At 36.5% G+C, this 24,662-nt stretch overlaps 2 protein-coding genes across 6 annotated transcripts in view; one reads left to right on the top strand and one right to left on the bottom strand.

The window, feature by feature from the left end:
- ACBD5 (acyl-CoA binding domain containing 5) overlaps positions 1-24,662 on the top strand; it is a 46,276-nt gene that overhangs the window by 10,314 nt on the left and 11,300 nt on the right. For 4 of the 5 annotated variants that reach the window (XR_002084628.2, XR_002084629.2, XR_002084626.2 and 1 more), the window contains exons 5-11: positions 6,431-6,545; positions 6,643-6,675; positions 10,634-10,768; positions 11,989-12,192; positions 13,023-13,129; positions 16,303-16,570; positions 21,148-21,347. Coding sequence is in view for 1 of the 5 variants with exons in the window: in XM_019465285.2 (XP_019320830.2) it covers positions 6,431-6,545; positions 6,643-6,675; positions 10,634-10,768; positions 11,989-12,192; positions 13,023-13,129; positions 16,303-16,570; positions 21,148-21,347 (1,062 nt within the window). In the remaining 4 variants the exon portion in view is untranslated. The remainder of the gene's footprint in view (positions 1-6,430; positions 6,546-6,642; positions 6,676-10,633; positions 10,769-11,988; positions 12,193-13,022; positions 13,130-16,302; positions 16,571-21,147; positions 21,348-24,662) is intronic. The other variant, XR_002084627.2, reaches the window with a different exon arrangement.
- On the bottom strand, positions 24,019-24,555 carry LOC109276361 (spindle and kinetochore-associated protein 2-like). Its single transcript, XM_053894780.1, has one exon. The coding sequence runs from the start codon at positions 24,548-24,550 to the stop codon at positions 24,266-24,268; it is 285 nt and encodes a 94-aa protein (XP_053750755.1). The 5' UTR covers positions 24,551-24,555; the 3' UTR covers positions 24,019-24,265.

Raw genomic sequence — 24,662 nt, 5'->3', positions numbered from 1 at the left:
GTGTGGGATGGTACATTATCCCAAAAATTTGATTACTGAATTTGGCACTTTTTTTAATTGTAATAATTTTCTAACTGAAGCAGTTGTTAGATTGTATTTATAAATACAGTTCACTGTATTATTGCTCTTCAGAGCTATTCTGTGCTGAGCTGTCAGCACAGAGCCTGAGGCAGGGCTCAAACCTGCAAACCATGAGATCGTAACTTGAGCCAAAGTCCGACGCTCAACCGACTGAGCCACCAGGCACCCCAAGAGAGAATGAATCTTAAGCAGGCTCTACGCTCAGTGTGGAGCCCGACATGGGGCTTGATGCCACAACGCTGGGATTGTAATCTGAGCCAAAATCAGGAGTCAGACACTTAACCTATCAGGCCACACAGGCACCCCTAGAATTATTCTTTTAGTATAAATCTCTTTCCATGCCTTTGCATTCAAATGTTAAGGAACCTCATTAATTTAATTTATATCTTATAATAATATTTTATGGAAAATTTTTGTAATTTATAAACTGGCCAGTGAAATATCATTGAAAAAGTTGCTGGAATCAAAAATTCTTTTTTTTTCTTAATTGTGTAAATGTTCATTTATTTTTGAGAGAGAGAGAGACAGAGCATGAGCAAGGTAGGGGCAGAGAGAGAGAGAGAGAGACAGAATCCAAAGCAGGCTCCAGGCTCTGAGCTGTCAGTGCAGAGCCTGACCTTGGTCTCAAACTCACGAACTGTGAGATCACGACCTGAACTAAAGTACGATGCTTAACCAACTGAGCCATCCAGGTGCCCCCCCTTTTTTTTTTTTTTAATGTTCGTTTATTTTTGAGAGAGAGCGTGAGCTGGGGTGCCCCTGGAATAAAAAATTCTTTTAAAATTATTTAACAGGGGGATCCCTGGGTAATTCAGTCAGTTAAGCATCCTACTCTGGATTTTGGCTCAGGTCATGATCTCAGAATCTTGAGATAGAGCCCTGTGTTGAGCTCTGTGCTGAGCCTGGAGCCTGCTTAAGAATCTCTCTTTCCCTCTCTCACTGCCCCCCCCCCCCCTTGCTCGTGTTCTCTCTCTCTTAAAAAAAAATTTGTTTTTAATTAATAAAATGATTTAATAGAATTTTAGCTTTGAGAGAAAGGAATAACTAAAGTGGTTTGTGGGAAATAACCCATATTTCTTTAAAGAAAGTTCTTTTGATTCATAATCAAAAGGAAATATAAAATTCTGTTTTCTGTACAAATTTTACAGTCTGTTTTTTTTGGGTTTTTTTGTTTTTGCTTTTGAGATTATATTTTTAAGTAATCTCTACATCCAACATAGGGCTTGAACTTACAACCCCCAAATCAAGAGTCACATGCTCTACCTACTGAGCCAGCCAGCAGCTCCCAAATTTTGCAGGCTATCTTATGAGGATTACTGGAGAATTCAGCCAGAACTTGAATAATATGCATTATGTCTGTTGGACTTAAGGAGAGATCAGTGTACTCAACACTGGCTGCATGTTGGAGTCACTGGGGAATCTTGTTTAAAAAAAAAAAAAAAAAAAAAAAAAAAAATATATATATATATATATATATATATATATATATATATATATATATATTCCCCAGTATAACCCCAGACTAATTATTTCAGGATTTCTAAGAGGATGGGATAATCGCTGTACTAGAGGGAGGATTATTATAACATAGTCTCATAAAGGATGGAACCTGAAAGTTACCATGGTGAGGGTCTGGTCCATAGGTCTATAAGTCCAAAATATTGGCTTACTCTTTTCAAGGCTTGACTGATGATAACCATCTTTTGGAGATTTAGAGAAAAACTAGAATGCTAATTTCTTTCTTTCTTTCTTTTTCTTTCTTTCTCCTTTTCTTTCTTTCTTTCTTTCTTTCTTTCTTTCTTTCCTTCCTTCCTTCCTTCTATAACGCTAATTTCTTTCTCTCTTTCTTTCCTTCCTTCTTCCTTCCAGAATGCTAATTTCTTTCTCTCTTTCTTTCTTTCCTTCTTCCTTCCTTCCTTCTAAAATGCTAATTTCTCTTTCTTTCTTTCTTTCTTTCTTTCTTTCTTTCTTTTTCCTTCTATAATGCTAATTTCTTTCTTTCTTTCTTTCCTTTTCCTTCCTTCCTTCCAGAATGCTAATTTCTTTCTTTCTCTCTTTCTTTCCTTACTTCTAGAATGCTAATATTTTTCTTTCTTTCTTTTTTTCTTTCTTTCTTTTCTTCCTTCTTCCTTCCAGAATGCTAATTTCTTTCTTTCTTTCTTTCTTTCTTTCTTTCTTTCTTTCTTTCTTTCTTTCTGGATGCTAATTTCTTTACTTAGAATGGGTGATACACTCTTCTAGTGCTCAGCATACTCAGGATTGAGATATAAGACACTCCTCAAAATTGCAGAGGCACTTAGGAAATTGGATTAGTGATTACTAAGATTATTGAACGGAGAGTAGAACACTGAGATTTGGATGGCTTTAAAAGATATGTTCATCTGACCAAAAAAAAAAAAAAAAAAACTGAGGAATTTAATCTTTGCTTTACAATATAGTATCTGTACCTTAACAGAATATTTTCATCATATAGAAATGGTGTTTCTGGGGCATCTGGTTGGCTCAGTCAGTTGGTCTGACTCTTGATTTTGGCTCAGGTCACGATTCCAGGGCTGTGGGTTTGAGCCACAAGTTGGAGCCTCAGCATGGAGCCTGCTTGAAATTCTGTCTCTTCCCCTCTCTGGCCCTCCCCACCCCTCAAAAAAAAAAAGAAAGGAATAATGTTTCTTACCAAGGAAAGTGCTAGAGAAACCTAGAAAAATTATTGTATTTAGATGTTGCTTTTCTTTCTTTCTTTTTTTTAAATGTTTATTTGAGAGAGAGCGCGCTACGTGCATGTGTGCGTAAGTGGGGTAGGGGCGGGGGGGGGGGGTGACAGAGGATTCAGAGCTGGATGCTGCTTGTCTGCAGTCCATCCAGCTCACCAAATATTCTTCATTCAGATAGGTTACAGTCCAACTGAACTTGATTCACTTACACTGTAAATAAAATCTTCTCTGAGGTTAAGGAGTAGTTACTTAGACTGAGATTTGCCTGTGTCTGCTTGTCTTTCTGTGTCTCTGTCTCTGCCAGGATCTCATGCGTTTATTTGTATGTCTGAGCCATTTCTTTTATTCCAGCACTGGGATGAGGGAGAGAATTTTGCAGATGACTAAGATCATTCTTCTTGAGTTTTGTATTGTTAAAGTTTCTTCTTCAGAGAGTAACCTCTTAAATTCTGGGTGTATCTTGCTATGGCCACTTGTGTTCTAACCGTATTTACTACTAAAATGCTAGCTAATTGAAAGAAAAATCACTCTGCTTATGTTTGCTTAGCACTGGCACATTCTGCATTTATTTAGTTCTGACATTTGAAGTCCTTAATTCACTCTGTTACCTATAGAGTATGAGAAACCAAAACACAGATTTGAGTAGCCCTACTTAAGGACAAATTTGAGAAAGAGACTTTTTTTTTTTAACTTTATTTTATTTTCTTGTGAGAGAGAGAGCACAAGTGGGGAGGAACAGAGGAGAGGAAGAGAGAAAATCCCAAGCAGGCTCCGTGTGTTAGCACGGAGCCTGACACAGGGCTCAATTTCATGACTCTGGGATCATGACCTGAGCTGAAATCAAGTCAGAAGTTTAACCAACTGAGCCGCCCAGAGACCCCTGAGACTTTTTAAAGACTTTTTAAAGTAATCTTAAATCAGGAGATAACTAAAAAAGATCTTGTTTGAAAGAATATCAGAGGAGGTATTATGTGGGGGGGAGGTCAAGATGGAATATGTGGTTGGCTTACCAGATTCTGTTGACTCTACATACATACACTGTTCCAGTATAAAGTAGTGTAAAGGGTACTGACTTGTGTTAAAATTTTATCTCTACCATTTATTTTCTGTGACTTTGGTCATGTCAAAGTAAACATTACCAAAAAAAGTAAACATTACCTGGTGGTTTCAACTTCTGGGTTGAATCTAATTCTCATGATTATTGTTATAATGCATACATATTATAGATCATTTATCTATAATAAGCTATAAAAATGCCCTCCCGAATGACCCCAGCCTTACAGTAACAAGCATTTCCTTTTACAAAAAAACAATTTTATGGTTAAAGCTATTTTTTTCACTCTTATCCATTGAAAGGAACAGCAATTAGATAATTTACTATGAGCGCTAAAATTACATTATAATCACTAAGCATAGTTCATTCTGTATAATCTCCCAACACACCCCCACCTTGTTTATTAAATTCCTTGTCTGTGCTAGACACTGGAAATACAGGAGTGACCAAAAACAAATAAAGGCCCTTTTTCATTGAGCTTACATTGTGTTGTGAAAGATACACGATAAACAAACAATAAAGCAGGGAGAGGGACTGACAAGTCTGAGGTGGTTATTAGTTTCAAAGATCAAGTGGCGACTTTACAACTGTATATAAGCTGAAAAGTATGCAAAAATGACACAAGATTTTGGTTGCTTAATAAATTTGTTAATCTTAACAATAAAAGTAATAGAAGAAAAAACAATAAAAGTAATATGTGTAAATGAAAAAAAATCCAAACATCAAAGAAGTATGAAATGAAGTGAATCTTCCCCATTCCCTCCATTTTAACTCTTTAAGTGATAATTACTTTTAATTCTATTTTGTAGAATTCAGAAAACACATATATGTATATACAGATATGTCTGTATTATATGTATATGTATCCTATTGTTTAAAAAGAAAAAAAACAATCATGGCATCATATTAAATATACTGTTCACCAACTACCTTTTGGCCTATAAAAAAAATTCAGATGTTTTTCCCAATCAGTACACACAAAGCTAACCTTATTCTTTTTAAGTATCTGCCAATATTTCATATGTGGAAATATTTTCTTTTATCAATTACCAGTTGATGGCTATTTATTTGAATGCCTTTTCAGTTAATTTACCTTGTTCTTCAAATCTGATGATTCTAAATTGGCCTGTAGGTATGAAGGTATCTGAAAGTGATTACTAGTTCCTACTCTACATTTCTCCTCTTTCAGAGACACTACCTTAGTGAAGGGTACCAGGGTGGCTTAGTTCGTTAAGCTTGGGAGTTTGAGCACCGTATTGGGCTCCATGCTGAGCATGGAACATGCTTAAGATTCTCACTCTCACTCTTGCCCTGCCCCTACCCTGCTTGTGTGCGCAGGCTGGTGCACGCTCTTTCTCTCAAAAAATAAAAAAAAGAGGGGCACCTGGGTGGCTCAGTCAGTTAGGCGTCAGACTCCTGGTTTCGGCTCCAGTCATGATCTCACCGTTTCGTGTGTTCGAGCCCCACATCAGGCTTTCTGCTGGTGGTGCAGAGCCTGCCTGGGATTTTGTGTCTCCCTCTCTCTCTGCCCTTCCCACACTCATACTGTCTATCTCAAAAATAAGCTTAAAAAAAATTTTTTTTAATAAAAATAGAATAAAAAAACACTAGTGTTAAAGAACAGATACAATAATTTAAATTTAACCCTACAGTATTCTAAGTGCCCTTAGTTTAATGCACAATTTATAGATCATTGTGTAAAATTTTAAAAGAAGCTTATGTAAAATAGTCTTCAAAATGAAGAGACTTTTTTTTTAACTTGTTTTATTTTTTATTTTTTTAAATTTACATCCAAATTAGTTAGCATATAGTGCAACAATGATTTCAGGAGTAGATTCCTTAATGCCCCTTACCCATTTAGCCCATCCCCCCTTCCCACAACCCCTCCTGTAACCCTCAGTCTGTTCTCCATATTTATGACTCTCTTCTGTTTTGTCCCCCTCCCTGTTTTTATATTATTTTTGTTTCCCTTCCCTTATGTTCATCTGTTTTGTCTCTTAAAGTCCTCATATGAGTGAAGTCATATGATTTTTGCCTTTCTCTAATTTCACTTAGCATAATACCCTCCAGTTCCATCCACGTAGTTGCAAATGGCAAGATTTCATTCTTTTTGATTGCCGAGTAATACTCCATTGTATATATATACCATGTCTTCTTTATCCATTCATCCCTTGATGGACATTTGGGCTCTTTCCATACTTTGGCTATTGTTGATCATGCTGTTGAGGTGCGTGTGCCCCTTCGAAACAGCACACCTATATCCCTTGGATAAAAGCCTAGTAGTGCAATTGCTTGGTTGTAGGGTAGTTCTATTTTTAGTTTTTTGAGGAACTTCCATACTGTTTTCCAGAGTGGCTGCACCAGCTTGCATTCCCAAAAATGAAGATACTTAATTCTTTGATTTCTTGAACCTTTTCTAGGAGAATGTGCACATTAAGTATGTAGTTAATACAGGCACTTTGGGGAATCTATACATAAACTCTGAATCACAAAATTATCACTAAATAAATTGTAAGTATTGTTTTATTTGGTAGTAGGTCAGACTAATAGATTGTGATTTCACAACATGTGTTTCTTTTGATTACAGATTCTTGAAACTATGCCGATGACTGAGAAAGTTGAAGAGTTGCTGCATGTCATAGGCCCATTTTATGAAATTGTAGAAGACAAAAAGAGTAGCAAAAGTTCTGACTTAACCTCAGGTTGGACTGTTTTACCTTGTTTTTAGTTCAGCAGATGACACATTATGCATGCATTAATATTTATATGTCTAATTTTTGTTTTACTTTCACATGCCAGTCCGACTGGAGAAAATCTCTAAATACTTAGAAGGTAGGAATAATGAAATCCACGTAAAAATTTTGTTTGAAATTTACACGCTAAAGAATTCTGCACATATTTATAAAACTTACAAGCTTGTCACGCAAGTTTTTGTTCCAAGCAAATATATTGCATAAAGTTCAAAAATATTATAAATGCTTAAGTTTTAACCCTGCAGTTATTAAAACATGACAAATGATTCACTAAGTGTATTCAAAATTGTAGCAGAATTCATGGTTGTATTTTGATAGATCATACTTTCTGATTTGGTTTTTGAATTACATTAGCAGTGACAATGGCTGAAATTATTTTCTAGCTAATTTTAACGTGGCTATGTTTATAGTATGGTTTATTACAGTATAGCAACCTGACACAAGATGTCAGTGAATTCACTTAGCTAGGTCATTTTTTTTTTTTTTTTTTTTAGAATTCTAATTTCATGTTCTCAGGAAAGAATTGAAAGGCTTATCTTTTACATAGTAAGAAGAGTTGAATAATAGGTAAATTTGCTGTTATTAACTATAAACATTTGATCTTTAATTTTTTTTTTTAGAAAGCAGACTGAAATGAGCCTGTAAGAATTATTTCAAATGAAAATTACCTGTGTTTTATTTTCCTGACATCCCTATTTACAAGATACCTTTCACTAATTAATGGAAATTAGGTATTTCAGAACAGTTATCTTCCTGTCTGTCGTAAGACCTGCAGTTTGTATCTGCAATTGTAATTGATAGACTGCTTGCTGAGCATAACGCTCATATAACCACATCCTCTATATCTGATTTACCTAAAGGAGTCAAATTTTAACAAATAATCTTCCTTATAATTTGTACTATTTAGTGCAGAAAAAATATTAAATATTTTCTCTGTGTGAAGCATGTTGTTAGGATTCAGAGGAGAGTAAATCTGGACCTGTTTTAGTAGTATGAGGCTAGAGGCAAATGTTTGAACAACTAATTATAAAGACAAGGTAGAATGAATAATGATAATAAAGGCTCAGATCCATAATCCCTAAGCTGTAATTTAAAAATTCAAAAAACTTAATAAACCAAACATTCTTTTGTAATTCCTTTGAGAGGAAAGACTGTCCTGACATGAACTAATTGAGGAACAGACCTCTGAAATGACAAGGGGCTGTTTTAAGTCTTTATTTTATTTAGTGTGACTATTCATGTGTTTCGTTGTAAAAACTTTATTATTATTTTTTTAGTGGGAGCTGCCTTAAAATTCTGTTGAAGGTGTTACATAATATATAGTACATACAGTGTATGACCTTTGCAAAATTAGAAAACTGGATTTTAAATCATATCTGGACCTAAGAGTTGTAAGGGATGTGTACCCATACCATAATTTATTTAACCTGTACCATTCTAACGGACATTTAGATGTTTCCTCTTTTTTTATGTTGTTTTTTATTTTTATTGCATTATACTTATTAGTTTCCTCTTCTAATCTTCAAAAATGCTGCTGAAAGTAACCCTGTATAAATGTCATTAAATATATGTGTAAGTATATCTGTAAGAAATTATTTCTTACAGATACAATATTAGAAGTCTAACTGCAGAGATCAAAGTATATGGGTGTTTCATAGTTTGCAATCTTGAAAAAAAAATTTTTTTTAAACAAGGAATCCTATTAAAAGTAGCCACTTAAGCCCAGTAGAACAGATGTATCTGTTTTGCTTGGGCTTTTTCATAATATACATACATAGTTTTGAAATCAGGAAATATGAACTGTCCGACTTTGTTCTTTTTCAAGATTGTTTTAACCATTATGGATCCTTGGCATTTCCATATGAATTTTAGAATCAGCTTGTTAATTTTTGCAAAAAGGACCATCTAGGATTCTTAAAGGAATTGCAATGAATTATAGATCATTTAGAGGAGTTTTGTCATCTCAGCAATATTGTCTTCCAATCCATTTATTTAGTTCTTTAATTTCTTTCAACAGTGTTTTGTCATTTGCAGTATACAATTCTTTGACTTTCTTTTGTGTACTGCGAAGCATTTTATTCTTTTCGCTGCTATTATAGATTATTTTCTAATTTCATTTTTGGACTGTTCATTGTTAGCTTGTAGAAATTCACTTGATTTTGTTTATTGATCTTATATCCTGCAATCTCGCCAAACCATTTGTTAGTTCTAATAGTTTTTGGGTGGACTCCTTAGGATTTCATGTATACAGAGCATGTCATGTGCTTACTTCTTCCTTTTCAATCTGGATGCATTTTATTTATGTTTCTTGCCTAATTGCCATGGCAAGAACTTCTAATACGATATTAAACAGAGATGGCAAAAGCAGACATCCTTGTCTTGTTCCTTATTTTATTTATTTTTTTATTTTTTTCTTCATTCTTTCTTGTTCCTTATTTTAGGAGCAAAAAACATTCAATCCTTTAACATTAATTATTATGTTAGTTGTGCATTTTTGTAGATGCCCTTTACCAGATTGAGGAAATTCTCTTACATTTTTAATTTCGTCAACATTATTGTCATGTCAAATGCTTTGTCAGCATCTATTTGATAATCATGTGACTATTGTCATGAACTGAATTTTGGATGTTGAGTAGGGCTAGTGAGTAATTCTCTGTGCTTTCTATACCTCTCATCACAGAAATGCCATTTAATGGGGGTTTGGGAGATTTCCTGTTGCTTAGTTTTGTTGAAGATGTCCATGAGTGGTGGGTGTTTTTGTTTCTTGTTTTTTTGTTGTTGTTATTCTTTTTCTTGGTTGTCAGGGAGAGAGCAAGATTTATAAACTGTGATGCTGCCTTGGTTCTCTAAGAGAGAGTAGAACATAATGGCAATGATAGAGTTGAATTTTTACTCTTCTGTTCCTGTTTAAAATGTATGGAGATTTTGGCATTTAATATGTTGTTTGAGATGCAGGGAAGCATTCAAAATGCATTTGTGGGGCCGCCTGGGTGGCTCAGTCGGTTAGGCATCCGGCTTCGGCTCAGGTCATGATCTCGCGGTCCGTGGGTTCAAGCCCCCCCCCGTCGGGCTGTGTGCTGACAGCTCAGAGCCTGGAGCCTGTTTCAGATTCTGTGTGTCTCCCTCTCTCTCTGACTCTCCCCCGTTCATGCTCTGTCTCTCCCTGTCTCAAAAATAAATAAAAAGGTTAAAAAAAAAAAAGAAATGCATTTGTGTAAGTGAAAATGAAGCACAAAAATTTATGGAGAGAGACCACTGTTTTTGACCAGTAGCCACTTAGGAGGCCTTTATTATCTTAAAGGGTGATGGAAATGTAATTCCCTCTCTCTCAAAATGAAGTACAGTAACCAAAAGCATTGGCATCATGTGGGAGCCTTATGGTAATGCAGAATCTTAGGCCACCCCAGACTTGCTGATTCAGAATCTGCATTTTAACTAGATCTAAGGTGATTCCTATGCATATTAACATTTGAAAAATTCTGATGAATTTCCTCTGAAGATATGACTGGCCAGTAGGACAATGTGCCTTTTTAAATGATTGATCACATTAATGGATGCTTTAAAATAAAAATAAATATAAAGACATAATAATATAGGTAGTGTACCTAAAGCCTTAAAGGTAAGAAAAGGATAAAAAATTTTTAAATGTAGTTCTGTTGATGACATTGATGATATTGTTGTGTTTATGTTTTCAGTATGCTAGGATATAGCAACTGTCTCTTTATTTACTGTGTGTAAAGAGGATCCTTCATCTCTAACTTTTCTATTTTGATTGATATTAACTTAAAAATAACTCACCCTCTGCCTTGTTTAGGAAGGTTTTAAGATCGCTTTATCACTTTTGTTGTAAACTGAAGGAGTTTCTTTATGTAATGTATGTATAATCAAGGAAAAGAATACTTGCAGATATATGTCAAAATTCTAACTTTTACTTCAAAATTATTTTATTAGTTATTATAAAGGACAGTATTATTTGTAAATTACAGCATGATTGTGTGTTATAGCACTAGAGATTAAGTGATCATTTCATATTTTAGATCTTGGTAACGTTCTAACTTCTACTCCAAATGCCAAAACTGTTAATGGTAAAGCCGAAAGCAGTGATAGTGGAGCTGAGTCTGAGGAAGAAGAGGCCCAAGAAGAAGTGAAAGGAGCAGAACAAAGTGCTAATGGTAATCTTTGGATGATGAGCGAATAATTTTACATTCAATTAGATAAAAGAAGGGACGCCTGACTGTCTCAGTCAATAGAGCACATGACTCTTGATCTCGGGGTTGAGTTTTAGCCCCACGTTGGATGTAAAGATTACTTAAGAATAAAATCTTTAAAAAATAGATGAAAGAATATGGAGAAGTTGGGACTGATTTGGTGTTGTATGAGAATAGTGTGTATGGTGGGATGTGGGCTGTTGACCTTATCACCATATTTTCTGTGGACCAAAAGTGCATAGATAGAATTGAACACTAACAAGAATGGACCACTCCTCTAAATGTAATGCCTGAAATGCTGCATTAGAAATGTATTCATTTTATAGGGTGCCGGGCTGGCTTAGTCAGTATATCATGCAGCTGTTGATCTTGGGGTTGTGAGTTGGAGCCCCATGTTTGGCATAGTTTACTTAAAGAAACAAAAAGAAGAAATGTATTCATTTTAGGTATTGTTGCCAATATAAATATGCATATGTGGCTTACCAAGAAGAGGAGAAATGTTTAAACTCTCAATACCTTGTCAAGAATAGAACGGAGAATTGGATATAGGAAGTTTTGATGGAGAGAGAACATTGGAGTCATAGGATACTGCATTGTGGGTGGGGGGCCCCACTGGTAGTAAGAGTACCAGTGATTCCTGGGAAGATTGGTTTAGAAAGGGGAGGCAGACAGACACTAAAACAAACCGCACGGCTTACTTTTGCCTTTACTTTCCAATAGGGTATGACAGATAATACCTTCTTCAAAGGATCTTTTCATTGACTATGTGGACCCATTTGTACTTCTGGGTCTCATAGGGCAATTTGCCTATGCTTGAGAGAGTGTGAAGACCTTGAGAAGTTATCTTTAAAGGGGATTCTAGGGATGCCTGGCTGGCTCAGTCAGTAGAGCATGTGACTTTTGACCTTGGGGTCATGAATTTGAGCCTTACATGGGACGTGGAGCCTACTTAAAAATAAAATAAGATAGGTTCTAGAAGATTCACAGGGAACTGAAGTAGTTTTGAATGAGCGTTCAGCATATAATAAATCCCTCTTCAAGGAGTACCCCATCTCTCTGATCCAAGTAGGAAACCATTCAAAGGGATTATGGTAGGTTGGGGAAATGATTACTGATATTAGAATATATATACAGAAGTTGACCTACTGTGAACTTTTATGAATCTCCCTACTTTCTTTTAAAAGATAAGAAAATGATGAAGAAATCTGCAGATCATAAGAATTTGGAAATCATTGTTACTAATGGCTATGATAAAGACGCCTCCACTCAAGATATACAGAATGACATTCATGCCAGTGCTTCCTTGAGTGGGAAAAATGCTGAAGAAATAAAGGCTGTAGATGAAAATTCGGAGCAAACTGGAAAAACTGCTGTCTGCATTCACCAAGGTATTGTCCCAGGATAATTATCTGTTTAGCCTCTTTCCTATGAATGCAGTGTTCTTTTCATTGTTTTAGGATATTTAGGAGCAATTTAGAATTTAAAAACTTCTTATTCAATAATATCTTAGGGTTTATTAATATTATAAGGGTGTATAGCTTTGAAAGATAGTGAATTAGAGGCAGGGCTTTTATATTTTTATTGAGACATTTTTAATTGTGTTTTTGTATGGTTTTTTTTAAATAAAATTTTGAGGGGCACCTGGGCAGCTCAGTCGGTTGAACATCTGACTCTTGGTTTCAGCTCAGGTCATGATCTTAACAGTTTGTAAGTGTGAGCCCCATGTTGAGCTCTGTATGGATAGCATGGAGCCTGCTTGGGATCCCCTCTCTCTTTCTCTCTCTCTCTCTCTCTCTCTCTCTCTCTCTCTCTCTCTCTCTTATCCTCCCAGCTTGCTCTCTCTCACTCTCTCAAAAAATAAATAATAAAAGCATAAAGAAAACAAGAAATGTAATTACTTAATGTAACAACTGAACTTGCATAGTTGCATACCAATTTAGGCCTCCTAGTTGGTAGTCAGTTTTCCCTTACAAGATTGTTTTATAAGGTTTGATCTGGACAGTGTCTTTGTATGATTACTTGATAAAATACAATCTTGTCAAATAAAAATTATCAACTATGTTGGAAGTTTTGGTACGTTAAAAGAAAAAAGTGTGGCTTGATAAATTTGTCTCCAGTGTGAAAATAATATAGAGCTGATAAATTTTGAGAGTGGAATAAATGCATTTTTCCTCAGTTAGAGAATAATAATCCCACTTGGACATTTGTTCATTTTCAGAGATAAATGATGATCATGTTGAAGATGTTTCAGGAATTCAGCATTTGACAAGTGATTCAGACAGTGAGGTCTACTGTGATTCCATGGAACAGTTTGGACAAGAAGAGGTAAAAATGACACTTTTAAAAAAAAAAATTTTTTTTTAACGTTTATTTATTATTAAGAGACAGAGAGAGACAGAGCGTGAGCAGGGGAGGGGCAGAGAGAGAGGGAGACACAGTATCCGAAGCAGGCTCTGGGCTCCAAGCTGTCAGCACAGAGCCTGACACACGGCTCGAACTCACAAACTGCGAGATCATGACCTGAGCCGAAGTCAGACACTTAACCGACTGAGCCACCCAGGTGCCCCGACACTTTTTAATTGGCAGATTTTCAAAGTGATATGTCAGAATTCAGTGCATAACTTCTGTTAATAGCAGATGTACATACACTGTTCATGGCTTTGAAGATATACCTCTAAAATTTTTTTTAAATATATAAACATTTGTATGTAGAATTATTTTTGTGAATTTAAAAAATGTATAAAATTCCTGAATGTTCAAAAATATTTCACTATTATAACTTGTTACTATATTTATATTTTTAAATATCCTGAGGGAGGTGAGATGGGGAGGCAGAAGGTAAACTTTATGCTAGACCCTGTGTTTGAAACGTTGACATACAAGAAAATCGAATAATTTTCGAATCTGTTCTACACACTGACTTCTTTTTTAAGTTTTGAAATATAATTGACATATGATGTTATATTAGTTTTAGGCATACAACATGTTGATTCAGTGATTCTGTACATTACTCAGTCCTCATCATGATAAGTGCAGTCACCATACGATGCTATTGCAATATTATTGACTATATTTCTTATGGTGTGCTTTCCACCTTTTTCGCTTACTTATTTTATGAATGGAAGTTTGTATCTCTTAATCCCCTTTATTTCACCCATCCTCCCCGCCCACCCCGCCCCATCCACGTCTGCTTTGGCAGCCACCGGTTTGTTTTCTGTATTTAAGAGTTTGTTTAGATTTTGTTTGTTTGTTTTTTAGATTCCACATGTAAGTGAAATAATACAGTATTTGTCTTTCTGTGTCTGACTTATTTCACTTAGCCTAATATCCTCTATGTCCATCTATGTTGTCAAGAATGGCCAGATTTCATTCTTTTTCATGGCTGAGTTGATGTTCCATTGTATATGTATACCATATTTTCTTTCTCCATTCATCTATCAATAAACACCTTGGGCTGCTTCTGTTATCTTAGCTGTTGTAAATAATGCTGCAGTAAACATAGACGTGCATGTATCTTTTCAAATTAGTGTGTTCATTTTCTTTGGGTACATACCCAATAGTGGAATTACTGGAGTGTATGGTATTTCTATTTTTAATTATGTGAAGAAGCTCTATACTGTTTTCCAGAGCGGCTGCATCAATTTACATTCCTACCAACAGTGCACAAGGGTTCTCATTTCATATCCTTACCAGCACTTGTTATTTCTTGTCATTTGGATACTAGCCATTCTGATGGGCGTAAGGGTGTGGTGCTTTTTGCATACAGTAATGTTTTTATCTTGTATTTATATTACCTTGGTTTCTGTCCTTTCCATAGGGTTGATGGTGTGAAACCATTGCATCTCTTTGGTTTTACTGAATTTTGAACATGTTAGAAGACCTCATGCTTTCAAGGGCCTCGTCTCACTTAACAAATTGTTTAAAACAAAGTCACCTTTTTTATTTTACAGTTTTTGTTTTCAGTACAGTTTAAATAAATTGTGTAGCTTATAGATCCCTTTCTAAAAGGTTGAAACTTTGAAAGATTCAATCATTAGCAGTTACTGCTTTGTAGAAGCTAAAAATAGAAATGGTTCTAGAATAACCATTTAGTGGAATAGATAATGGATTGTAGGTACTGTTCTGAAACTGAAAAGAGATTTGGAGATAGGAAATATGTTTTCTGTATACATATATACATTCTTCCAACATCATTGCAAACCAGTAGACCATTACAGACCAGTGTACCTGGAATTTTGCTAGGTGGATTAGATTTCTAAGATTTTTTTTTAATGATTACAAATGTTTTATTAAATATCCAATGAACTATGTACAACTTAGAAATATTTGCCATATATACTGTTTTTTTTTTTTTTTTTTTTAAGTTTATTCATTTTGAGAGAGACTGAGTGAGCGGGGCGGGGTTGGGGCAGAGAGAGAGAGAGAGAAGGAGAGAGAATCCCAAGCAGGCCCCACACTGTCAGCGCAGAGCCCGATGGGGGGCTCGAACTCACAAAATGTGCAAGATCATCACCTGAGCTGAAACCAAGAGTTGGCCACTTAACTGACTGAGCCACCTAGGCTCCCCATATACCATTCTTATATATTATGCCCTTTGGCATAATAACTTGATTTCAATTTTTTCTTCTTCTTTGACTCCTTAATTTGGTGTTCTTCAGGAATATGACTACTCCCTTGGTTTCAGCCACTACTCATACACTGATGTTTTTTATCTCCAACCTATATCTCTCTTCTGAATTCTAACTGACCTATTAAACATCTTGCCTAGGAACCTCAATTTATACTTCTCTATAACTATACCATTGTCTCTGTTCCCTTGAGACCCTCTGTATTTCTTATCTTGGTGAGTATCACACAACCATCTGGTCTTTTCCTTTCCCGTACTTCCCACATTCAGTCTTCAACTCCTATTGATTCTCTAATCTCAGAAGTTCTCAAAGCAGCCTCTGTCCCACTACTACTTTATTGGTACAGGCTGTCGTCACTACTACACCTTTGACTTGGCTTATACTCATTCTGTAAGTTTTAATTCATATCATTTCTTCCAGGAAGTCTCCACTGAGCCCCAATATGAGTTAGGCACCCCTCCTGTGAGTTCCTATAGCAAGCACCCTTCGTCCATCTTTTTCATAATACTTATCAAACTATGCTGTAATGATCTTACTTCTCTCCCTTACCAAGCTATTTCTTTCTTCATATTATCCTTAGACTTTAGCATAGTAACTAGAACAAGAGTAGTAGACATTTTTATAAGTCTCTTGGATGAATGACTGACTCATGAGAACAATTCATTGCCAGAACTACTCAATACTTTATTCATGGATGAATCATTCCTATCCCATTTCTTTCCTACATATAGGAGGCAGAAGGTGAATACATTTTTTAGAAAAATATTTTCTATCATAACATGAAAAAAGTTTTATAAAAACAGTAATTCTTCTATTGTCACAAAAACTTATGTTTATAGCTTTTAACTAAGTGTTGTTTTAAATTTGTAGTCTTTAGACAGCTTTACGTCAAACGGCAGACCATTTCGATATTACTTGAGTGGTGATCCCAATCAGCCCTTGGAAAGTCCTGGTTTTCCTGAAGATGTTCAAGGATCTCCGGGAAATGGCAACATTGGGGATATGCAGGTGGTAGCAGTTGAAGGAAAAGGTGAAGTAAAGCATGGAGGAGAAGATGGCCGAAGTAACAGTGGAGCACCACACCGTGAGAGACGGGGTGGAGAAAATGAGGAATTCTCTAATGTCAGAAGAGGGAGAGGTGTGTATTCTTTTTTGTTCTTGTTGACTGACTATCTTTAGAAACTAATTAGCAAAAAGTTTAGGTAAGGAGAGACATTAGAACTCTCAATTTACCAAGGGAATGTTAAAAGTTATCCTTCTATAATGTCTGACCACTTTTCTTTACACCTAGTTCTCTTCTTAGACTCTACCCCCCACCCCCAAGGCATAGTAGTGTGATCTCTGAAGGTATAGGAGAAAACATTCCTATTTCTATATCTTTTATGCAATTTTTTGAAGTAGCCAAATTTATGTCCTTCTTGAACAGTCAGTTAATGGTTCCTCCAAATGCCCCTCTGCTTTTGTTTCCTACTGTAGGTAAAAATTTGAATTGTGTCTTTTGCACATTTCCCTACTTAAGTCAAAAGATATTGTTTAAAACTGACAAATCAAGTAATAGAGATAAAAGAACATTTAACAATACAAAGGCAAACATTAGGGAGTGACTGGGTGGCGTAGGTGCTTAAGGGTCTGATGTGTGATTTCAGCTCAGGTCAGGATCTCACAGTTTGAGGGGTCGAGACCCACATCGGGCTCGGCGCTGACAGTGCAGAGCCTGCTTGGAATTCTCTCTTTCCCTCTCTCTCTCTGCCCCTCCCCCCAATCTATCTCTCAAAATAAACAAATAAACATATTTTTAAAGTTAAAAAAAAAAGGTAAACATTAAGAATGATAATGTGATCAGGTAACAATAGAGTTGAGGAGGGAAGCAAAGGGTGTGTGTGTGTGTGTGTGTGTGTATATATATATATATATATATATATATATATATATATATATATATAAAAGTTTATGATGGTTTATAGTTAGGAATGAATAGGGACCATCAGAAAAGAGAATTAATGGAAAGACAAATACCATATGATCTCACTTATATGTAGAATCTAAAAAAACAAAAACAAAAGACCAAGCTTATAGACACAGAAATAGATAGATTGATGATTGCCAGAGGCAGGGGTGAAGGGGATGTGAAACAGGTCACGGGGTCAAAAGGTAAAAACTTCCAGTTATAAAATAAGTCATGGGGATGTAACATACAGCATGGTGTCCGTAGTTAATCAGACCTGTATTGCATATTTGAAAGTTGCTAAGATTGGGCGCCTGGCTGGTGCAGTCATTTGAACATCTGACTCTTGATTTCGGCTTAGGTCATGATCCCAGGGTCGTGGGATCGGGCCCCATGGTGGGCTCCAGAGCTGAGCATGGAGCTTGCTTGGGATTCTTTCTCTCTCTTCCCCTCTGCCCCCTCCCTGGCTTGCAACCTGTCTTTCTAAAAGAAAATAAAAAAGAAAATAAAAAAAGAAAGTTGCTAAAATAGAAAAGTCTTAGAAATTATCACAAGGAAAAAAAAATCTGTAACTGTATGGTGACAGATGTTAACTGAACTTATTGCAGTGATCATTTTACAATATATACAAGTATTGAATCATTATATTGTACACTTAAAAAAAGGAAAATCCCTGCATAATTTCATGAGGTCATAAAAAGTTAAAGGATTAGCTGCATTTCTGATTGAAAAAAATCTACATAAAATAAAACGAATGAAGACGGGGAAGAAAAGAGAAGATTAATGGTATTAAGAACATTATTCTTAAAAATTACCATTTTAACATATACCAAATTGTGAGTATTTAATGAAGAAGAGAAAGATCACAACATATTACTAGAGCCATGGATTCAGATCCCTTTCTTTAGGCAATTTACCAAAATCGCATGTATGAAAGGCTTTCTATCGACAACCCTGACTTCACCCCGCCTACAAAACATTACAACTCCCAGCAATCACAGGGGTCCATACAAGTGGCAGCCCCTGAAGTGAAGCTTCGTGAGCCTTACGGTAAATCTGCCTCAGCATTAAACAAATCTTATTGAGCTTTTCTTTGTCAGGCCCTGTTCTGGATCCTGGGGATGCTATAGAGAACAGGACAAAGCCCCTCTTTTCGCGGAGCTCATGTTCCAGTAAAGGGGAGCTGACAGTAAATAAGTAAATAATTGAGATTCTTTGTGAATGATAAGTGCTCTGAAGAAAAAAAAATGAGTAATTAGATAATGACTGGAGATGAGGATTTACCATAACAGGGGAATGGCCTGATTAATTCTGTCTTTGCGAAGGCTTGTTTGAAAGCTGACTATGACATAGGATATAGTAAAGTGAGCAGAGAGGAGAGTAATTCTCTAGCGTCATCAGTACCCATTGACAGGCCGTCACAGAATATATGAATCTCTTTTTTTTTTTTTGGAGAAACAATTTTTATTTTTTATTTTTTTTTAAATTTACATCCAAATTAGTTAGCATATAGTGCAACAATGATTTCAGGAGTAGATTCCTTAGTGCCCCTTACCCATTTAGCCCATCCCCCCTCCCACAACCCCTCCCGTAACCCTCAGTCTGTTCTCCATATTTATGACTCTCTTCTGTTTCGTCCCCCTCCCTGTTTTTATATTATTTTTGTTTCCTGAATATCTCAATCTCTTAAGGATGAAGGAAAAAAAACTAAGCCACAGACCAGACTTTCCACCTTTTTTCCCCTTGTAAATTCTATACCAATAGCTGAAGTGGTTCTTTTCTTGAAGAACCACTTCAAAATTTACTTCCTTTCAATACAAGAGTAGAGGTCTTCTTGAAAATGGCATCAGGGGTGCCTGGGTGGCTCAGTCAGTTGAGCATCTGACTCTTGATTTCAGCTCAGGTCATGATCTCGGGGTTCATGGGATCAAGCCCTTGCATCGGACTCTGCACTGGCAGGGTGGAGCCTGCATGGGGGTTCTCTCTCTGCCCCTCTTGTGCGCATGCTCTCTCTCTCTCAATAAATAAATAAACGTTTTCAAAAAAGCAAAGAAAATAACATCAGGCACAACACCTCAGTGTACTCTTTGAAGTTTAACTTGACAAACAGCTCTCATTCCATTTCTTTTGCAAGAACAAACACTGCTTGTTGCAAGCACAGCTTTGGGAATCCAGTTGCTGCTGTAGGGCTCCAGAATGCCAAAGGGCAATGAGGCAAACAGTTTCCTGTTTATTATTTAAAACGAAATAAACAAAACTTACCTATTGTATACCTATTGTAATAGCAAACCTATTAGTATTGTAGTGCTTTTTATATGCTGCAATATAAAACTGTTGCAGCCTTTCTGAAAAATACCTTGGTAACACTCATTAAGAACTTCTACTAACTTGTCATCCTTTGACCCAGTAACTCTCCTTTTTTGATTCTGTTTTTTCTAAAGAAATCAGCAGACATTTGGGCAAGAATTTATATACAAAGACATTCATTGCGGTGTTTTTTGGTTTGGGGTTGGTTTTTTTTTTTAACGTTTATTTATTTTTGAGAGAGAGAGAGACAGAGTGCAAGTGAGGGAGGGGCAGAGAGAGAGGAGACACAGAATCCAAAGCAGGCTCCAGCCTCTGAGCTGTCAGCACAGAGCCCAACGTGGAGCTCAAACTCATGAACTGCGAGATCATGGCCTAAGCCGAAATCAGATGCTTAACTGACTGAGCCACCTAGATGCCCCTGGTTTGTTGTTTTTTTTTTTAATGTTTATTTATTATTTTTAGAGAGAGGCAGTCTCTGCACTCCCAGCACAGAGCCCAGCATGGTGCTCGATCCCATGAACCATGAGACCATGACCTGAGCTGAGATCGAGAGTAAGATGCTCAACCAACTGAGCCACCCAGGTGCCCCATGTCAGTATTATTTGTAATTGCAAAAATTTGGGATTATCTTATCCAAAAGTGGAGAACGATTGAGTAAATTCATTCATGGCCATGCTGGGGAATTTATGTAGCCATTTCAGTGTTTTTGTAATAAAATGTAAAAATGCAGATAAACATTTATGATATTTTTAAAGAGAAGAACACAAAATTATGTGTTGGGGTAATGCCTATTCTATAAATATATGCATGGGAAAAATAATGAATGGATACATGACAAAATCTTAGTAGTGGTAAGTGTAATAGAATTTATAAAAAGAGAAATACATTTAAAAACCTTTTGGGTTTGGGGCACCTGGGTGGGCCTGTTGGTTAAGCATCCAACTTTGGCTCATGTCATGCTCTCACCATTCATGAGTTTGAGCCCCACATCCAGCTGTCTGCTGTCAGCCAGGAGCCTGCTTTGGATTCTCTGTCTCCCTCTCTCTCTTTGCCCTTCCCCCTCTCATGTGCACACGTGTGCATGCTCTCTCTCTGTGTCTCTCTGAAAAATAAACATTAAAAAAAAAAGTACTCTTCGAATTTCTTCAGTCTTTTTACCTTATTAGTAAATAATTTTTGAAAATGCATCTGAAATATGTGAATTATATGCATTTTGTCATGTACTAGTGTAGTAAGTACATTGTAAAACATTAGCGAAGAGAATCTTTGATTATATCAATATCAGTAGAAGTAGAAGCTTCTATAGCTACTTCTTTGCTCCTGGTATTTTGTGTACTTCCTGATTGCTTCCACTCTGCTTTGGAGATTTAGATCTCAAAGAAATAACACAGGAAAATGAATAAAACACACTCTTTCTACTTTTATAAGAATTATTTAAAACTGATTTTGCTCTCTTCAAATAGGGCATAGAATGCAACACTTGAGTGAAGGATCCAAGGGTCGGCAAGTGGGAAGTGGAGGTGATGGGGAACGCTGGGGCTCAGACAGAGGGTCAAGAGGCAGCCTCAATGAACAGATTGCTCTCGTCCTTATGCGCCTGCAGGAGGATATGCAGAACGTCCTTCAGAGACTTCATAAACTGGAAACGCTAACTGCTTCGCAGGTGAGCTTTTGAATTTGTCTTCTTCCACTGTTGATCCTGTATAACAGCATGTAAGTGTAATCTGTGTTGATCAGATTTATATAAATCAATGTAATGATTTTTTTTTTTTTAATAAAAAGGATCTAGGGGCACTTGGCTGGCTCAGTGGATAGAGCATGTGACTCTTTATCTCGGGTTGTGAGTTTGAGCCCTGCATTGGGTGGAGAGATTACTTAAAAAATAAAATAATTTTTCAAAAATAATAAAAAATAAAAAGGATCTACTTTTGAAAATATTGGTTATTTAAGAAAAGACTGATCCAAAAGCTAACTACCACTTCATAGAAAATTTTTCGAGTGTAAAATTACCAGTACCGTGTTAGGGGTAGAAGTAGGGTGCTTGGTAATAGAAGAGGAAGAGCTGTTAAGGGGCTCCTGGCTGCCTCAGTCAGTGGAGCATTGGACTCTTGATGTCGGGGTTGTGGGTTCAGGCCCCACATTGGGTGCAGAGATTACTTCAAAATAAAATCTTAAAAAAAAAAAAAAAAGAGAGAGGCTCCTGGGTTGCTCAGTTGGTTAAGTGTCTAGACAGCTTAAGTGTCTAGACAATCTTGATCTTGGCTCAGGTCATTATCTCACAGTTCATGAGATCGAGCCCCGCATCAGGCTCTGTACTGACAACGTGGAGCCTGCTTCGGATTCATTCTCTCTCTCTGTCTCTCTCTGTCTCTCTCTCTCTTTCTCTTTCTTTCTCTTTCTCTCTGTGTTTCTGTCTTTCTCTCTCTCTCTCAAAATAAATAAATAAACTTTAAAAAAAGAGCTTGGGGTGCCTGGGTGGCTCAGTCAATTGAGCATCCAACTTCAGCTCAGGTCATGATCTCGCAGTTCATGGGTTCGAGCCCCACATCAGGCTCTGTGCTGACAGCTCAGAACCTGGAGCCTGCTTCGGATTCTGTGTCTCCCTCCCTCTCTCTGCCCCTCCCCCGCTTGTGCGTGCATGCGTGTGTGTGTGTGTGTGTGCATGTGTGCGCTCTCTCTCAAAAATAAATTAAAAAAAAATTTTTAAAAAAGGATGTTATATAGTGCAGTTCAAGGAAGTAGTAAACCATAACTAGTGCTTTGGAGTTCATCATTAAGGAGTCACTCTTTTGTAGTAAACATTGTCCTCTATCTTGACTTCTTTTTAAAATGCTGTAGAGATAGTATATTAAGTTACCAATTCTTTAGTGTAAATTAGTTGTAGGATCAAAACTTTAAAGCCAGACAGGAATGTAGAGTCATAGTTTGATGTTCGCAGTTATTTAACCCTGGAAGAGTAAGAATATTAAACCTTTGAAAACGCACTATAGCAAGTCATTGCAGAAACTAAAGCAGAACCCAGGCATCCTGTATCCTAGATCAGTGCTCTTTCTGTACTGAATAAAACTAGACAGTTAAGTATGGAGGAGGTACTAAAGGAAAGGAAAAAGGTTCGGAGGAAGGGCTAGTTCATCTTGGTTCACAGTTTGGGGCTGGGCTGTGATAATCCCTGGATTTGGCTGCGATAATCCCAGGACTTGGCTGCAGAGCCTTCAGATGGCTGGCTACTAGTGCTGTGCCCCATTTGTCCTCTGACTTGTTCCTCTTGGAGTAATGTCTATTGCAGAAAAAGGCAACTAAACAGGCTGTCTGACCCATTATATATTGCTGGGGGCACCTGGGTGGCTCAGGTTGGTTCAAGTCATGATCTCGTGGTTTGTGGGTTTGAGCCCCATCTTGGGCTCTGTGCTGACAGCTCAGAGCCTGGAGCCTGCTTCGGATTCTGTGTTCTCCTCTCTCTGCCCCTCCCCACTCTTTCTCTCTCCCTCTCTCCGCCCCCCCCCCCCAAATAAACATATATAGCATTGAAAAACATATATAGCATTAAAAAAAACACATATAGCATTGAAGCATCATGTTGTAAGAGATATTGTTAGTTAATTAAGATATTAAGTTAGTTAATCAAAGATGCGCTTCAGTTCCAAGATAAACAAATTAAATATAGATTCATTTAAAGAAACTACTACTGTAGGCTTTTTAAACAACTCCTATGAATATTTTAGCTTTTTTATCCTTTCAGTAACTCAGATTATCACAAGGTTTCTCTATTGTACATGTTTCAATGATTGTCAAGTACATTTTATCATCACTTAGACTGTGACTCTGTTGATGTTCATGAGTCTATGAACACCTTGTTGATTATTTGTATCTTTCATTAATAAGAAAATCTACTTTCTGTATTAGCTTGAGAAAAAATATATTTAAGGCCCATGATCTTATCAACTATCCCTAGATTAATACAAACTATATTAAAGAATAGCTAACCATGATGGAAATCTCATTCGTTCATTTAGTATTATTGAATGTTACTGTTCCAGTAGTCTGCCTTTTCTTATTCTGTGACTAATTATTTATTTATTTATTTTGTATCCTTTAATTTCCAAAGCATGCTCACTCATATCTGACTGAACAATAGTACATAAATATCCTTTTACAATAGGCCAGGACATCCATTTTATCCCAATTACACAAAAGGAAATAAATGCAAAATAGTGTTACGTGACTTCCTTTCATGAAATTATAAGATCCTACATGCATATATATTTTTAAGTCCCTTTATTCCCATTCCATCTTTTTGGCTGAACTTTATTCATATAATATCTGCCCTTGTTATAGGACCCTCTCTTGTGGAAGGCATTAGTATCCAGTCACCCAAGCCAAAAGTTGTTCTCCATCCCCCACTTCTAGTCATCAAGTGCTAACAAGACATCTTCTTAAATCTTTCTGGAATGGGTCCCCTCTCCATTAGAATTCCCTTTAGAATTCCCTTTTCCAAGTCCACTTCTTCGTAAGTGTGACGTGAAAGATTTTAATTGCTCTGCCGCAGTTTTCTTTAGTCAGAGGTGACAGCTCCATGTCTATTCACTTTTGTAGTTCTTGTATCACGGTCATAGTCTTATCAACAGTAGCGCAAATGTGGTTTTTAATCTCTTCCTGCTCTACAGCAGTTGGTTTAAAGCATGAATACAAAGTTTGATATCCAGACTTTATTGCTGACAATTCCTTTAAGAGTGTAACTGGATTTTTCTTGCTTGCTGTATCAGGATGATTAGTCTTGATTTCATATTCCAGCCTGTATCGAAAGTAATCCAGATCAGAGTCGGCTTTCAGGAACATCAGTTCCAGCTTATTGACCTCCACCTCCATGTTGAATAGTTTATGCTGTGACTTTTTAAAAGAGTAGTTTGTATACATTTAATGTCTTCATTGGTATTGAAATTCTGCTAAAAGTTCTTTTGATTTTTTTATCTTTCAAAGT

Source organism: Panthera pardus, unplaced genomic scaffold (assembly GCF_024362965.1).
Source record: "Panthera pardus isolate Hobbes unplaced genomic scaffold, ASM2436296v1 HiC_scaffold_6, whole genome shotgun sequence".
In the NCBI taxonomy this organism is placed as follows: Eukaryota; Metazoa; Chordata; class Mammalia; order Carnivora; family Felidae; genus Panthera; species Panthera pardus.
The sequence above is the reverse complement of the archived record's forward strand: the minus strand, read 5'-3'. Positions and strand labels throughout refer to the sequence as shown.